The sequence below is a fragment of the Nestor notabilis genome, unplaced genomic scaffold, assembly GCF_000696875.1.
Source record: "Nestor notabilis isolate BGI_N333 unplaced genomic scaffold, ASM69687v1 scaffold17783, whole genome shotgun sequence".
Lineage (NCBI taxonomy): Eukaryota > Metazoa > Chordata > Aves > Psittaciformes > Psittacidae > Nestor > Nestor notabilis.
This window is the reverse complement of record NW_009923498.1, coordinates 1858-19235: the sequence shown is the minus strand read 5'-3', so window position 1 is coordinate 19235 and position 17378 is coordinate 1858. Positions and strand designations below refer to the sequence as shown.

Here is a 17378-nt window from a genome sequence, read left to right as displayed (position 1 = left end):
GATCTTAAAGGTCTTTTCCAACCTAGTGGGTTCTGTGATTCTATGAATGTACCTTATATTTATGGAAGTCCTCATTTTAGAGTTAGGAAAATGCAATGTATTTGTATTGATAAGTTTTTGTTTTTCTCATATTAGTATTCTACTAAATTTTGTAAATTAGAACATTTAAACTTTTTTGAGTACTAGGTTTGTACTGAATTTTAAAGCTTCTGTGCTGGAATAAGACATTTATTTTCTATTCTAGCTCCTTTCCTCTTCATATTTTCCACACTACTGAGTATTTTATCTTTAGTAATGCTAATTCATATTTGTATTTAAGTTTATTATATGAAACTATATTAAAAAAATAACTTTTCTGGCACTTTCAAATATGATTTTGCTATCATTTTTCCTTACAAATTTTTGTAAGATCACATATTAAGAAAACACATTTGGCTTTGATTCTTTTCCATGCTGAGATGGTTTGGTTTAAAAATACGATGAGCAGGTGCTATATTTTTCAAATTGTTTTAATTTCAGAGAATATCAGAAATGTGTGCTTTGTAATTTTAATACATATGATGTCATTTGTGCATAGTTCACATTGAGGTTCATATTGTTCACATTGATGTTCATAGTTACTACAGAAATCAAATTACTTATAGAGTAGTTCTTAGTAGCAGACCATTCCTGAGCCCTTGTGAAACGTGGAAACTCCTAAGGATAACTGACAGACATGGTTATTTAAATAGATTCAAGCAGCACGTAAATGTCAAAGGTATTTATAAGGTTTCCCAGCACAGTTCAGCGTTTGTATCTGAGAGTCTCTGTCCATCTAATGTGCTTCATTCAGTTAAGATTTTCTGAAGAAACACAAATCAAATGCGTTTATTTCAACTGCATGGGTTTTGATGTGGATAATTCTGTGGCCACTGCCTGCTCATCAGAGATTTATAAGTATAATCCAAGAAATTAATATTCAGAATTTTATTATTTTTTCCTAAATTATTGGGTTGGGAAAGTTGATTCTGTAGGTATGTACAACAGGTACTGTGTGCCCCTAACAGCTGTTTTTTGGCAATGAAATGTTTTGGTATCACTAATCTAGTGCGTTTTGGGGACCTTTATAAACAACCTGAACTTTTATGTTTCTTCTAAAATAATTTGCTGTCCCTTTTCTTAAAAATGTAATCTTAAAAATGTAAACACTGAAGGTAGTAAGTTAGCTGCTTTTTCCATACAGGCACAAATTTTCATGGTCCCTTAAAACTATCAATGGTTAGCTCTGGGGTTCGTGAAATAAGTAGTCAACAGAGATTTTAGATTCTAGGGGAGATTTCCTGAAATAAATGGCCAGTCTAGCATAAAGGGGTTAACCTGGGTTGCCAAATGCGCGGTAGCTTTGACCATGAGCATGGGTTTCTTGGTAGCTTGGCATGAATTTTAGTATACAGACTGAGCAAAGGGCGGCAGCCTTTTAACCTCATCCACTCTCACATTTATTCCCTGGTGATCTTAGGTTACCTGACCATTTTTTATAACTGAGAATACTATTCAGCACCACTGAGAAGGGTCTGACTCTGTCTTCTCTATACCCTCCTGCCGGATATTTGTACACTTGATAAGATCCCCTAGAGTCATCTTTTCAGACTGAAGTCTCAGCTCCCTCAATCACCTCTTTTGTCAGATTCTCTTGTTGCTCAGTGATCTCTGTGACTTTTTGCTGGACTTACTCCAGTATGTCCATGACTTTCATCATTCATTGTTTAAAGCTCTCCTCACCAGGCTGGCCAACCTGTTGGCAAACTACATCTTTCTTTCAAGTTTTTTCCATTTTAGTAGTACATCTAGAAAAACATTTCAATTCAGAATCACAATCCTCAGGTTTGCTAAAGAGAATAAAGGTATCGTTTAAAACTGGGTTTGTTTAAATACTGTTTATAAAGAGCTCAATGTAAATTTACTCCTTAAGCAGCATGTGACGTCATTAAATTACAAAAACAGGTAGCACACAGGCTGGCATGGAGCAAAGGCTAATCTTTTCAATCCCATTCTGTCCTTGACCTCTGTATTCAGACTGCCACCAAGGGGAACAGTTGTGATGGTGACAGTGTATGCAGTTGTCCCTTACAAAGTACACGGAGCTCCTTGGCTCAGCTCATGACATTTGTTGTCTGTTGTTATTGAGTCTGGTTCCACAGGGCAGTGGCTACACTTGGATCAGCTGCTCTGTGCACACAGCAGTCATTCATTTCCCTGCAAACTCTGCCTCTAAGAGTTTACTAGATACCCATGTTTGTGAGTGGCATGCTATAAATAACCATAAGAAGACTGCAAAAAGTCTTTCAATCTATGTTCAGTCTGGCTGTAAATGGATGCTACACCTCCTATTACCAGTTCTTTGAGCCAGCTTTCTCCTAAGAGCAATAGCTAGTCTTGTGACCACAAATAAAACTCTAGTTCTTTTAATATTTAAAGTTTCAATGTAGCAGTGTTCAAAATGTTTTAAATAGTAATTTGATTCTTGTTTCTTCATTTCTATTATGAAGTCATAAATGAAACTAGAATAACTCCCACAATGAAAGCTTTTTTCTGCAATTTCCTTTGAAAATATGACCTTTTCTGTGTATTTTCTGTTGCTATTCCTAATGGAAAATACTGCAGAATATTACAGGCTATTAATGTAAAAAATACTTCAATCACAGAATCACTGCCAGAAAGGCCATTTTTTTGCCTCTTGGCACAATTCAAAGGTAGAATACTTTTCTACTCTTCAGTTAGATACGGTTCCAAAAAAAAGCCCATACTGACTTCTAAAAATCTTTCTATAATATTAGAACTATGCTGCCAGCTTCAAATGGAATGGGAAGTCATATATGAAATTTATCAAGTATGGTGTTGAACTTAGAACAAGTCCTGTAAATGAATACTTTACATTAGAGGTTATTTGCATGTTTATGCATTATCAGTATTTTAATTGTCTGAGATTTCCCAGAATCCAGCAATCATTTGATGCGATTGGCTTGATCTATGCACATTGCTCCGAGAATCAATTGAAATCCTGGCCCAAATTCCGTTATGTTTGCATGAGAAGTACAGATCTCCAAGGGGTGTATCCATGTTCCAAAGATCTGGATGAGGATCACTTGCTGGCATCATTTCTCAGCCAAACCGATAGCCCAAGTCAATCCAAATGATGATTGACTGAAGCAAAGTTTATCCTGTTTATAAGTGTACATAGTTGCAGTGCCACAGCTACATCTGTTAAGACTGAGAAAAAATTCACCCTTGAATTGCCATAATAATGGTAGTCTGACAGCAACCTTCCATCCCTGCCCCAGTACACTCCCGATGTAGACGTAACTGTGACATCAAGGAGCCTTTTTGCCTAAAAAGCTTGTCTCATTGAACAAAAGTGTTTTAGCTGTGACAGTGAAAAGACTTCATTAATGTAAACCATGTCTCAGGTGGGCAGAGTTGGAAGTAATAGCTAAACCAGAAAAGGCACAGAGCCAATCTTTTACTATATCACCTACACATTGTACCAACTTGCCCAGGTCTTCTTCTGCAGTTTTTGAAATCTGACTGGGAAATACCAGTGTGACTTCACTGTAGCTGCACTCCCACAAATCCACAGTGATAGCAGTTCAAAAGAGTTTTCTGAGGTATTACCTAGAGTTCATAGAGATCCCAGGCTTGAGGAGATGAATGAAATAGAAGTTATAATTACTAAGCCTCTGCCAGGCACGTCCACCAGATATGCGTTGCCAAACACTGCGGAGATCAGCAGAGGCACACAATTAAAGAAATGCCATGCCATGGCTAGTACAAAATTACATGCTTCTGATTTATTTTTGTTGATGACCTCAGATTAATTTGTGACACTGTAATGGCTCTTGCACATAGTTCGAATTGATCTGCTTAAAAATTATTAACAGAAGCATATTTTTGTTTCAGTGAAACATGGTTTGGTCTCCTGTCTGTAAAACTGCTGAGGACAACATGCAGTAAATGGGACTGCTGACATAGATTTTCAGAGGTGGTCAAATCTCATCAGGTTTTGGTTCATTTGGATGAGTGACTGTAGACTCCTTTGAAAACTTCTGTAATAGAATTTTCATGGATAATTATGTTATTGACAAAATTCTGTAGGAATAGATTTGATCCTGAAAGAATCTGTCTGGGAATATAAAGCAGTATACAGATTTCCAAAGAGGACAAATTTAGGAGAAATAATATTTCATGAAGTGGTAAAGAATAAAGCAATAGTTGTTTTCTTTGGTATTAAAGAAAGTAATAGATTTAAAGCTTGTAAATTGAACCATAATCTGTCTTCTTACCATCAGTCATGTGAGACACTGAACAAAGAAAATCCATGTTAATTTTGATCTTGTAAGTATGATAAATTCATATATTCAAAATAGTGACTGTTTCGTAAAAGTTTTGTAAAAGTAAATACAACTAGCATCAGCATTGCCAGAGGCTGAAGCAAGATTCTAAAAGCCATAAGAGGGATACAAATTGTTGTTTCACTTGAGCCTCTGTGGGAATTAGCAAACTTGAAAATCTCAGTTTAAAAATGGAAAGGTTGTCTTGTTGAAAGATTACTGCTTAGTTTCAGGACAATTAATACGCAACATCCTTTCTGGTTACCTGTGCTAAATACATTCTTTATTCCAAATAGAAGCTTTAATATTAAACATAATAGACTTTTCAGTGTCTAATGTTATCCAGGGAATCAAAGGCTTCAGAGCAGACTTGGAACAGCCCTGATCATTTCATGTTTGAGAAAGTGGACAAAAATATACTCTTTAAGCAAAAAGGCTCCAACACAAAGCAGAAAAGGAAGATAAATCAAACAGATTGTGTCACTGTCTGCATTACATACGAAAAAGATTGTAAAGAGCAGTAACAGTAAAAAGTTTAATATTTTTATGAATATATGAAAGGAATAGAAGGCTGAAAGAAATTTCTGGGGAAGACCATGCTGAATAAATTGTTTTAATTCTGTACATCAGGTACTGTTGAAGTATTTTTTATACCACATTGGTATTGCCATCTCTTTTTTTTTTTTTTAATTTTTTTTGCTTAATACTTAAACTAACAAACAAAGACCTTTAACTGACAGGCCCCTGTCTCTATTCTTTCAAAATTGGGAGGTAAAAAAAGTAGGTGAATTAGTTCTCTTGGTAACAATCGTTCCTATCGTGCTCTGGTTACACGGCTAGAAAATAATTAACAGGTTTTCTCTAATGCTTCCTAAAGATGTTGAAACTATAGAACAAATATTGACTGAGAGGCAGCAAAACTTGCCTGGACAGGAGAAAATAATGGTTTATGTAACTGAAAACAGTTTGCCAAAAACATAATAGAAATTCTGGAAGCTCTGATTTAAAACTGATGTGAAAAGGGCCAGATGCGGTGCGTACATGCACTCAGGTGTTTGCATGCTGCACATACATCCTTGCCACCTTTGCAGTACCACACAAAAGTGCTCTTTTGCCTTCCCGAAGATTTGCAGGTCCCTGGGAGCAGACCACGAGATTGGCACCCAAGCCAGCCTGTGGGAAGCAAGAGGGAACCAGTCATGAGCACCCAAAGAAGTTCTGGCATGACTAGGCTTTCAGAAATGTTAGCAAAAACTTGTAAGTATGATGTTTGCCACTGTTTATCAGGGGAAAACAGGAAAGGAATTTGGGGAGGAGGTGGAGGAAACAGGTCTGCACCTTGTAACTGGGTTGAGCATATTGGGCAAGAAGGACTTCGGACTGCGGTGTGTAAAATCACATAGGAGGTGGAGGCAGCTAACACTACCCCATGCAGAGATGGAGTGCCTCTCTTCCTTTGTTCTCCCCGCACATGTGCACACCCCTTCTCCCAGGTGTGAGCTCTGCCTCTGGCTTAGGAAAACCAAAGAGAAGCGTTTGTTCCTAGTGCCTGTTGGCTGCAGGTCAGGGTTAAAGACCACCTGAGCCCATGGGTGTTACACAAGATGTTGTTATGAAGAGGCCCTGCATGCCTGCAGCATGCACCACCTCTCTGCTCCCCCTCCAATGCTGGCTTTGTACCTCAGGGGGTTGCGAAAGCCCCAGGACTACATAAAGCAATTCCTGTCTGGGCGCCCCGCCACTGCCACCAACACTTGGGCTCTCAAGAGGCCACAGGGACCAGCACTGTCTGCAACGGACCACACTGCGGTGGGCTGGGGACAACTGGGTGCCTTGGCTGTGCATGCATCAGGGAAAGCTGCATGATGCCTGGGGACCTATCAGGGCAGCCTTCCCCCTTCCTCACTTGTGTGACAGAGCCTGTTTCTGATGCTATTCTCTGTTTGCTGTTGCTGCAGGGACGGGATGGCCCATATGGAGAGAGCTCTGCCCTGGCTGCTCCTGCTGGCACTGGCCTTGCTAGGCAGCAGCACAGCACAGCGGGACTGCCGAGTAAGCAGCTTCAAAGTCAAGGAGAACTTCGACAAGAACAGGGTAAATCTTCTTCCTCTCCTGGATCTGTGATGTCTTGCCTAGCTCCTCTTCCCAGGCTACAGAATCTTGCATTCAGTAGCATCAGTGTGTTCACATTTTCGCTCAAAGACTGCAAAACAGCGTAAGCACGTGATGTTGCCCACACCTCCACAGATGCTGGATCCTGATGCATCTGATAACGAATACTGAAGAAACTGAGGTTTAGCAGACTGGTTTCAAACTGTAACAAAAGGAGTGTAGTGACTTGGTTGTTTCTATGAAAAATTAATACTCTGGTGTTTTCAAACATCATTGCAAGGAAAAATTGTCTATACATAGATCTATCAGGATCTGTCAGTTGTTATCCTCTTCCCACCAAATTTTGTATTCTAAATACTGGAGAACTGCAGATAAAAATAACATACAAAAAGAGTCAATTCTTTCTCTACATCTGGTTGCATTAGGACATGTTGGTGGGTTTATGCTCTTGCAACAGCTAGACTTGTTTCTTAGGTACAGCTTTGAGGCATGGTGTCAAATATCTGCATGTCCTCCCCTCTGTAACCCCCCTAGTTTGTAATGTCTGTAATGTTTTCTATACTTCTAGGTCTAACTGCAACCTTTCTTACTTCCTTACAGTACAGTGGCATCTGGTATGCCATGGCAAAAAAAGATCCTGAGGGGCTGTTCCTGCAGGACAATGTGGTAGCTGAGTTCACCATAGATGAGAATGGACAAATGACTGCCACTGCAAAGGGCAGAGTCAGACTCTTCAAGTAAGCTGTTTTCAATCTTCCTCTTGCTCCATTTCACTTAACTTCTGCTTTGCTTACTGGTGCTCTAATCCTACCTGCTATCCCTGGGGTAGTTAGTCATACAGTCACACTGAATTTGTGCTGTTAGGTTTGAATGTGATGTATCCTTTTTCTCTGGCCACAGTAATTGGGATGTCTGTGCTGACATGATTGGCTCTTTCACTGACACAGAGGATCCTGCCAAGTTCAAGATGAAGTACTGGGGTGTTGCCTCTTTTCTGCAGAAAGGAAGTGAGTACTTAGCTGTAGAAGATTAAGAACAACTAGTTATGTTGTATGTCCATCCTGGGGAAAGGAAAAATAGGTTTGGACTTCTTAAACACACTTAAAACATGTAATAACTATCATCGAGCAAAGCCTTAACGTGAACTAGGTAATCACTATTTTTCATATGGGACAGCTGGTTGGCTTTCTTTAAACAAGTGAAGACCAGGCCTTTGTATATCTTTGTATTTCTTTTGTTTGTTACCCAACAATATAATCAAAGGTCACTGTTTGGAAAGAAATGAAAGGCAGATAAAGTACTTTAAGTCTTGTTTTAGTTCAGACCTCAGTTACCGGGTGCTTCTCTTCTCTCTGAAGAGCCTAACGTCAGACTTGGCTGAGAAGGGCAGAAGATTTTGCAACTGTTATTTTGCTTAGTTTCATATTTGCAAATGTAGAGATATCAGTTTTGAGATGCAAATATGATCTAGTATACGTACATTCATATTTTTCTGTTATCTCTCACACCCTAGGCAAAATTAGTTTATTAAGCCAAGTAGAGATTCAGACACGTGTAGCTCAAGACATTTCCATGGGTTGTTTCCAAGAGAAGCAGGTGGAATTTGGAAGTGATCTGAGTTCTGTTCTCTCCAAAGACACAGTTTCAAAGAATGCTTTGGATGCCAATTGCTTTTGAATTGTTGCCGAATCTCCTCACAGCATGCTGCTGAATCATGTTTTCATGGATAATTCAGATTGCTGGCTGACCCTAGATTCTACCTTTCTAAAAACTGTGGTCCCCACCCACAGGAGATATGGGGAAGAGAACATACAGTATTGCCTTCACCAGCAGAGACATAGCACAAGGGAGGATCTTTTGCTCCAGGAAAGTGTAGAGATGACACTTTTTACTGCAAACACTCATGTTCACTTTTGTTAGCACAGGGTGTCTCTGTGACCAGGTATTTATGAGATTACCTAGCTAAGTAGTGAAGAATTTCCTGAAATTGTCACTGTGTTTTGAGAAGAGGGTTTATGATAGAGCTTGTAGCAAATACACTTCTAACACACATGGAAACTGCACGATAATATTATTCCTTAAAAACACAGTTTAAGTAACATCCTTGGTAGGAAAATAGTTATGGTTTTGAGTACTTTGGAGCATGGCTACTATGACCAAGAGGACATTTAGCTTCTCTATTTGCTTTTTTTAACCTTTTTTTTTTTTTGTCTGACTGTTCCCCTTTTTTGGTTAAAATAAGAAAACTTTATTTGTACTTCATGATAGTTACCATAATACATGATTCCTTTTTTTCTTTGCTGCTACATTTTATAATGATGTTCAGGCATGGATTTACATGGCATTTATGAGCACTTCTTCATGCTGCTCTTGTTCTGAGCCCATGTTAGAGGAGCAGCAGCGTGCCAACCATTTCCTCTTCTCCATCACTGTCCCTGATAAATATGCTTACTTTATTTATAAAAAGGAAAACTTCTCCCAGAACATGGGATTAAATACTGGACACAGAATAAGAGCTAATCTGTTATCACTTCTAGCAATTTTCATTGTATTATTTTCTTTAGAGGTATGGCAGCAGTCTCTTTAGTTTTATTAGATATTACTTGTGTCTCTAACACCTTTGTTTCTTTGCTATGATTCCTTCCAGATGATGATCACTGGGTAGTGGACACAGACTATGATACATATGCTCTTCATTACTCCTGCCGCCAGCTGAATGAAGATGGCACTTGTGCTGATAGCTATTCCTTTGTGTTCTCCCGGGACCCCAAGGGATTGCCTCCAGAGGCACAGAAAATTGTCAGACAAAGGCAGAAAGACCTCTGCTTGGATAGAAAATACAGAGTTATTGTTCACAATGGTAAGAACAGTTTTTTTCTGAAGAATACTATTTCATGGTTTGATGACTAAAGCACTGGGAGTCGCTTGCTGATTAAATAGCAAATACATTCAGTCTTTTAGTTAGTGGCTCTAATATTGTCTTTTGAAAACTGGAACTTGTAGTAAGTTATTTCCAACTTTTTCTTCCCTTATCTGGAGGAGAGCTAAGGTGTATAGCTTTTTATGTTGCATATCACATCAGCTGAAACAATAATTAGAGGAAGTTGTAAAACAATTATATCAATGTAGTACGAGTAAACATAATAAGGATAAACTTCATAGTTGCTGTAAAAAGAAGTTGTGTCTCTTTGATCAGAACTCTTTGTCTTTCTCAACAAAATAGTTGTTAAGAGAATAGAATGTATTTTCAAAAACTTCTTTGAAAAATTCTTCATAAAAGGATTTTTAGGAAAATCAGACTTCTTGAAAAGGATACCTTAGAGCAGACCCTTTCTCACAGATCCTTTCTCACAGATCCTCATGCCAACATAGCCCTCATGCTGGTAGTATTACCCTATCTTGAATCATATAGTCAGACTGACCTTGCAACACAGGGAAGGATACAGATTAGCTCACTTCTGTTCAAGTGTGTTAGGAAAGGCCAAATAGTAATTTATGCTACTTTAATTGATGATCCAAAAGAAAACTTAACATACTTACTGATAAAGATTGCACCCAGAATGAGGAATAGTGAAGAATGAAGAAAACAGATCATAATATTTAGGACAATAAAATAGTGTACCCATCCCCACCTCCCCACCTAAGCATTCTGGAAAACATGATATCTACAGAAGACTTGACTGGTGAATCAGCTGAATGTGAACTCCCAGTGTAATGCTGTGGCCAAAAGGTTCATCCTTGGATTCATAAACCAATGATGTAAAAGGTGAATTTAAAGACTCATATGAGACTGTTGTGCTTTATACCACAGGATATGTGTTTCCCCACGAAAGGATACTGAGGCTGAGTTAGAAGCTTCAAGGAACAGCAGAGAAAATGATTGAAAATTTGTAAAGTCCTCTAGTGAGGACTTCAAAGACCTTGATCTTTTCTCATCAGAAAGAGGTTAAAGGCTGACCTGAGCAAAGTCTGTGCTTGCCCACACTAGCAATGGGAATTGGATAACAAAGGACTTGCAAACATAGGAATAATAAATTAAAATAGATGGAACTTTAAACTGGACACATTCAGAGCAGAAATAAATAGCCATTTGTTTAACTCCAAAGGTCATTAACCTTTGGAACAGTTTACCAAGAGCTGTTGTATGTTCTTCATCACTAAAATCTGTAAATCAAGATTAAAGGCTTTTCTAAATGACATGTTAGAATAAACTGGGATTGACTGAAGGAACTTTTGTGTATTATAAAGAAAGTCAGAACAGATGAGCACAGTCAGCTCTTGTGTCTCTATTACCTGTTCATCTGCTCTATAAACAAAGAGTAATATATTGCCATGTTGTAAAGTAGGTATGCTGATAACAGGGTGCCTGAAAGATCTGCTAAGGTGGGTGGTGTTTAGAATACTGATTAGTGACCTGGAAAAAGTGCTTGACAACAATGGAAACAAAACTTTTCTCTTGAATGAGAATTTGGAGACAGCATTAAAGACAGAAGGCACTCAAGACTAAGAGACATTATAAAGGTAAATGAAATTGGCTTTTGTGAATGGTATCTATGATTGCATAAAGGGAGGATAGAAAAGAAACCACACTGTTATATAAACTGATGCTTTCTTGTTTTTCATGCCACATTCATTGCTCTTCAAATGAAGTACAGTGAGAATAAAAATTTCTGAAGATGAGAAAACAAAATAATGAGATGATTAGGGATGTTTTTGTATTAAATCTAACATAAAGTGTAGATAAACAGATGTGCTGTGACTTTGAGAGGTGTGTGTTATGGTGGTTCCTTGCATTTCTGCCAAACCCGGTGAAAAAAATCCCACTGTAAAATCAGGATATTGGGCTAGTCCAGGTACTGGCCTGATTCAGCATAGTGGAATCTGTTTTTTCTATTATTTTTGCACTATACAAGGCTTGCAAGACAACAAATGTATTGCCAATCTTTGCAAGCATAAACTGAGAAGAAAAACTCAGTATGTTGATTTATTCGTAATTTGTGATATAACTTGTTCGAGTATCTCAGAACTATATAATAGAATGCTTGTATTTTTTTTTCCACAGAATATAGCAGCAAAAGTGTAATTTAAAAAAAAATGTTCAGAATGTCTTTTGAAAGTTCAGTCCTAAATGTTCTTTGACTTGTTAACCTTAAAGGTTGATCATGCTGCCTCTAATTTGTTATGGAAATACCAAATCTGCGAAGTTGCACCAAGTGCTGTGTTCTTTGTCTGCTATCCTAATTTACATTCAGATGTTAGGTTTTACTGTTTTTAAATGAAAAATAGTAGTCTAGGTCCTTAATGCTGTCTACTTTTTGTTGAGTCTATTTTTATGAGCCCAGCACCAAAGATTAAATGAAAGTTAAAGCCAGCAATGTGTGGTTCTCCCTTACTGTGATCAGGACCTGTAATTACCATAGTGTTAGTTGACTCTGAATTCTCCACTATTGTTAAGCCAAAGTTTCTGCAAAGCAAGAACATTTGGGAATGAGAGAATGATTGTGAGCTAAACTGAAATAAAACATTTATTGAGATTTTATATCTGAAACTCTTATAAAATTCACTGAATTCCTTAGGAAGCCCTGGTACTTTAGTTTTCATTCTGCTATTAAAAAATACAGAATTAGTAACAAAAAAAAGGCAGTTTCAGTTTTCTGTACCAACCTGCATTCCGTTGTTACTGTGGTAAAATTCTGACTGACATTCACATATGCTGCAAGAATAGGCTTATATCTGTCTCTAACTGTGCATATTCAATGTCTTGAAGCTAATTCCCCTCCCCCCCATGAGATTTTTAATCAGCTTTTTAAATTAACACTGTACTCAAAGGAATTAAGTTCCCCAAAAAATCAAGTAGATGTGCAAAACTTACATTGATGTGGGAAAAAAAAAATTCTAAAATGTCTGTTCTTTCTGTGGTGGCTTTTTAAGGCAAAAGCTTATGAAATGATGAGTTTTTTGGTTGTAATTTACATTGCATTTCTGATGGTAGCTCCTTTTGAAGTATGGATCAAGCTATGATATGCTTAGTGTCTCAGAGTAACAGCTCAGATAGATTGTGCTAAGTTATACAAATGTGAGTGTGGGTATCACAGTGGGACTACTTGTAAACACAATATGAAGTCATGTCAGTAGAGCTGTAAACTGCATTTGCTGTCAGCATTTGCTAAAGCAAAAATTGTGAATTAAAGCATGGTATATTTCCTCAGCTAATTTGCTATTGCCATAAAAAGTTCTGGAGGTCAGGAGAGTCTTACTTTTGTTGAAAGACATTCTTAAATTAATAATTTTTAAAAGGCAAATAATTTGAAGCTTGTTAAAGTAAATAAATAACTTTTTTATCACTGATCTATCCAGTCCCTGATTTGCCAAAGTATTAAAATGCTCAGGACAGGTGTAAGAGACTGGGAAAATTCTTGTTTTGTTCTGGGTCGGAAATTCTTTGGAATTATGAACTGCAGAGCACGGTACTGGCATTATCATTACAAGTAACAGCCTGCTGGACTCAAAAGCATTTTAAAGAAAGTAGATATGTATGTCTTTTAAGTTTGGTGAAAGTTTCTATATTTTAATTTTGCCTACTGTGGCTGAGAACCAAAATTTTCTTTTTTTGTGTTTTTCAGGATTTTGCTCTTAAGGAGATTCAAAACTGTGGAAAGAAACCATGTAACAGCACCATGGATGTAAAGTTAACACTTTGATCACGTGTTCTCTTGAAAACCTTTTAAACGGCTTAATTTAGATTTTGAGTATATTTATCTGAGCTGTGTAGCTCACCTTGTTAATAAACCAATGAAACATTTTAATAAACTTGGATTACAGGGGATTCAAATTGTTTGTATGCAAATCTGTACATATGGAGACATTGGTTTTATGAGTAGACCATTATCTTAATGCACTGTTTTGAATTGGTGACAGATGGCGATAATTAAGAATTTAATTTTTCTTTTTTTTAGCACTTTCAATTTCTGACTGAAGAGTTTTAATTAAAAAGAACCAAAATAAATGTATTTTATTTTCAATACAATGTCATCTTTTTTTTCTAGGAAATAATGGAAATTGTTCCCAATAGCATTTTAGAAAAAAGGAAGAAATTTCAGTGACCCCATATATCACTGATTAACTTTATTATATGCCTACTTGAATCATTAAAACTATGCATCTTTTTAAAAGAACTATTTCACACACAACAAGTAAACATTTCTTTATTCTTTATTTATAAACTAGCAGGCATTATGTCCATATTTTTAATTTGAGATGGAATCTAATTGGTCATTCACTTGGTGATACTACCAAGATGATGCTTATCATCTTGTTTCCTACATTAAATTGGTTAGTCTGCTCAAACCTATGTTCAGGCAGTCAGTTATCTAAATGTATAATCAAGTGGCTGTTTTAAATGGGATTGAATAAAAGAGCAGATACTTTCTGAGGATGTACATTTTCACTAGAAAGTTAATCTCTTTTACTTAGTAGAAAATAAGAGTAAAAATGGATCAGGTGCTCTCAATACAAATTCACTATAACTTCATTAAAGTTAATGACAGTTATGCCAACTAAAAATATACCCTCATACAAATTAATTCATCTGGTAAGTACCTATTTCAACTATTTAATTACAGCAAGTCCACTGCCATATTTCTACCTATTTCAGAGCAAGTGTGTGGCAAATTCAATCCATTGGATTAAATTGTCCAAATCTTACTAAGGCAAAGCAGTGAAGTCAAGCGAATTTTACCTGCAGGAATCAAAAATACAGAGTTCAGCTTTTTTTTCCTTCTCTGGCATATGGTATTATAACATAGTGACCTATTCAACTTGGGATAACATAGATACATCCAAATATGTCATAGCTCAAACTTTAAATAATTATCTGGTAATGAAAAACAGATTTGGTTGTTCATGGTTACTTCTTCTTGCAGTGGTTTCTGTACCAGCTCCATGCCTTGCAGGGTTCCCTGTACAACAGAGAAATATTTCCTGACATTTACGTCTGAAATGGGCAACATTATACAAAATTGGATTGACAGCAGAGTTGGCAAAAGTGAATAACACTATCCAGAAGAAAACTGATGGCAAAATAATTAAATCTTGTTTGTAGTTCTGGACTAAGATTAAAAGAATAATTATTATGATTGGGCTCCACATGATGAAGAAAGAGATCATCAACACAATGAGGGCTCGGAATAGTTTGTAGTCTTGCTGGGAAACACGAATCTTATGATTTTCTGAGTAGGCTAAGCCAGCATTTAAACTCCTTCTTGATGCTTTTGTAATCTGCAGTAAAAGAGAAGAAAGTAACTTTCACTAAAATCTAGGAGAATTATTAACACATTTTTAAAAGTGCAAAAGTAAATCTTGGCACATAAGGTTTCTGTTTGGAAAAGTGACGACAAAAAGGCCTTTCATAATTCCATTTTTACTTTTTATCAATGGTTTCATTTCAGATGTACTCATTTCTTTTGTACTCACTAGCTTTTTTTTCCTTTTGGCTCTGAGCTCACCTCAGTATTAGTCAGGCTGATTGTTCTCCTTATGGCTCTCTTCCAACCATAAATACTTTTCAGCATAAAACAGAGCCTTAATTACTCATGAAATCCCATTAACTTTAAATTATGACCTCATTTGTTCTATCTAAATAAACTGATTGATTTTTTTTTTCACAAATGCAAACGGGAACATAGTTAACAATCCTGTTGATGCACAAGGAGGAACACAATCCAATTCTCTTGCAGCCATGCTGATATTATAAGGTAGGTATTAGACAGACCATGAATTTATTACAGTAATGAAATCATTATACATTTTAAACGTGAATGGGATTTTACTTTAAGTTTTGTGAACTAACCTGAAACCTTACAGGTCCTTTTGTCACTAAGAAAGTATGTTTCTTGTAAAAGTACAGTCCGATGTAATAAACCAGACTATGGGTAGTTTGGGAATCCAGTATTCATGGGGTGAATCATCTGTCACCAGGTAGAATACTGCACCCCAATGGCTTGCAGAAAACTCTAAATCTCATGTACTACCTCCGTGTCTTCACTGAAGTTGGCATGGCACAAGTCAGTCTGTTACATTAACATATCTGATGCAAATAAAATAAAATTGAAATATTTAGCATACAAACATTTATGCTGAATAACTGAGATGCCATTTTACCCCCTGCATGAGTAAAGAAGGGGTATTTTCAAAAGCCTGGGTCAATTTGGTGTCTAAGTAGGAAAGTCAGAAGGTGTAAGATTCTTCCTGCTACATTTATGTGTGACAATACCCTGTAGCAGTAACTAATGGAAGGATAACACTAATATTAGTAATACTTAGTAGCTTCTTGGTTCAGGTCAGGATCAAAATGGTTATATCTATTTATATATATACAGAAAGAGAGCAATTTGTCATTCTTTCTGCAGTTTTCTGAACTGGTCGCAGAGACCGGCGGCCTAGAATAAACATTCATTTAGAACCTAGACATTTACCAAAGATTTCAAGAGAATGCAAGTGTGTAAATCAAAACCTGTGATCCAAAAATGGGCTTCTCAGCACCTGCTGAGCCTGAGAAGGGAACAGTCTCGGTAGCTGCTTCTCTGATTCAAATGGGCAGAGAATTCTGATGTTTTCACCATGTAAAACTATTCTAGGCTGATGATCTGCTGCTGTATCCATTTGCAGTCCAGAAACTAAGCTAACTCCTCCAAACAATCCACTCCAAGAGTTGGTCTCAGAGGGCATCTAACCTGTCTTAGTAAGAATGAAGGTTTCACAAAATACAAAGGACTAATATCGCCTTCTAATATAAAAGTGGGAAAAGCAAGTTCTGTACTCTGCTCAGCCTCCACTGTTCAAAACAGCTACAGAATGTCCATATCAGATATGTTTGTATTTGTCCCATATAAGCACCCTCCATCTTTCCTGCTGGATTTGCACAGCCTAGAGCTAAAAATGTAAGAATCATCAGGACTGCACTAAGTAAGCTGCAAGTGAATCATAAGGAAGCGCTCAGCTGAAATGGGCTGGCAGTTATATGTTCTGGATCCCTTTTTGGTCTGCCTAGCATAAGTAAGCTAGATACCTATTGTGGGCACCTGGAACACACTCTGAGAAACAGAAACTTAGAAGTCAGATACACACAAGTATGTAACTTCCAGAACATGAATGTCTTTACCAGTTCTAGCCTCTTATGTAAGTCTTGCCTGCAAGGGGGAACAGTGCAAAACCAAATAACCTAACTACAAATCATGGCTTCTAATCTGACACTTTTGCCAGTGCTCCAGGAAGTGTTACATAAAAACAATACTCAGTTTCAGACTAAATTGTAAAGTATACATTTATAGAGTGTATTTCTTAACAAATTTGAGGTCTTATATTTGTACTGAATCATCATCATCACAGATGCTGTGTTACTTGAACACATGAGCACTCTGCACTGCTTCCAGCAACAATGAGCATTGCACTCTGTGCTCACTGGCATCACAGAGTGTTCTCATGAGGTGAGAGTGAATCTGCTCCTGGGAATGACTTGGGTATTAAGACATTCTCCACCTGAGTTCTGGTTGCTTCCTGGAGAGCTGCGTGGGAGAGCAGATTCAATTCTAATTGATGGGATCCTGCTACGGGCTCATTCTTTTTTCAGTTCAGGAGACACAGTATCTTATCTTATCATCTGTGTTACCAAGTTAGAAAAGAAACGTGATCACAGCAGCATGGAGCTGTCTTGTAATCCAGTATTTCAAACACTTTTTCAGGCTTCTAGTTCCCTACATGCCATTTTGTTTCCTAAATTTACTTGTTGTAATCTGGCATCTACAACGACAAGAGGAACACCATTCTAGCCCAATGACTGTGACATTCCTTGGCCTGCAGTTTTCTGCAGTGTTCTCCAAGGGCTCAGACTCCTCACTGAAT

The 17378-nt window shown here is 37.3% G+C and overlaps 2 protein-coding genes across 2 annotated transcripts in view; one reads left to right on the top strand and one right to left on the bottom strand.

The window, feature by feature from the left end:
• The first annotated feature begins 6110 nt into the window (after positions 1-6110).
• On the top strand, positions 6111-13305 carry RBP4 (retinol binding protein 4, plasma). The gene is made up of 6 exons (XM_010012166.1): positions 6111-6158; positions 6326-6461; positions 7080-7216; positions 7380-7486; positions 9127-9339; positions 13103-13305. Exons 2-6 carry the CDS (start codon positions 6333-6335, stop codon positions 13114-13116), a joined length of 600 nt encoding a protein of 199 aa, XP_010010468.1. The 5' UTR covers positions 6111-6158; positions 6326-6332; the 3' UTR covers positions 13117-13305.
• Positions 13306-14348: 1043 nt separating this feature from the next.
• Positions 14349-17378, bottom strand: part of FFAR4 (free fatty acid receptor 4) — a gene marked incomplete at its 5' end in the record, with an annotated part of 4296 nt that continues 1266 nt past the window's right edge. The window contains one exon of the mRNA XM_010012167.1: positions 14349-14756. Coding sequence (XP_010010469.1) covers positions 14349-14756 — 408 coding nt within the window. The remainder of the gene's footprint in view (positions 14757-17378) is intronic.

Bases quoted from the DNA above. Each gene is read 5' to 3' on its own strand.
- RBP4 (XM_010012166.1), top strand. From the start codon at position 6,333: ATGGCCCATATGGAGAGAGCTCTGCCCTGGCTGCTCCTGCTGGCACTG. The intron at 6,462-7,079 runs GTAAATCTTCTT...ACTTCCTTACAG, and splicing joins AGAACTTCGACAAGAACAGG to TACAGTGGCATCTGGTATGC. The intron at 7,487-9,126 runs GTGAGTACTTAG...GATTCCTTCCAG, and splicing joins CTCTTTTCTGCAGAAAGGAA to ATGATGATCACTGGGTAGTG.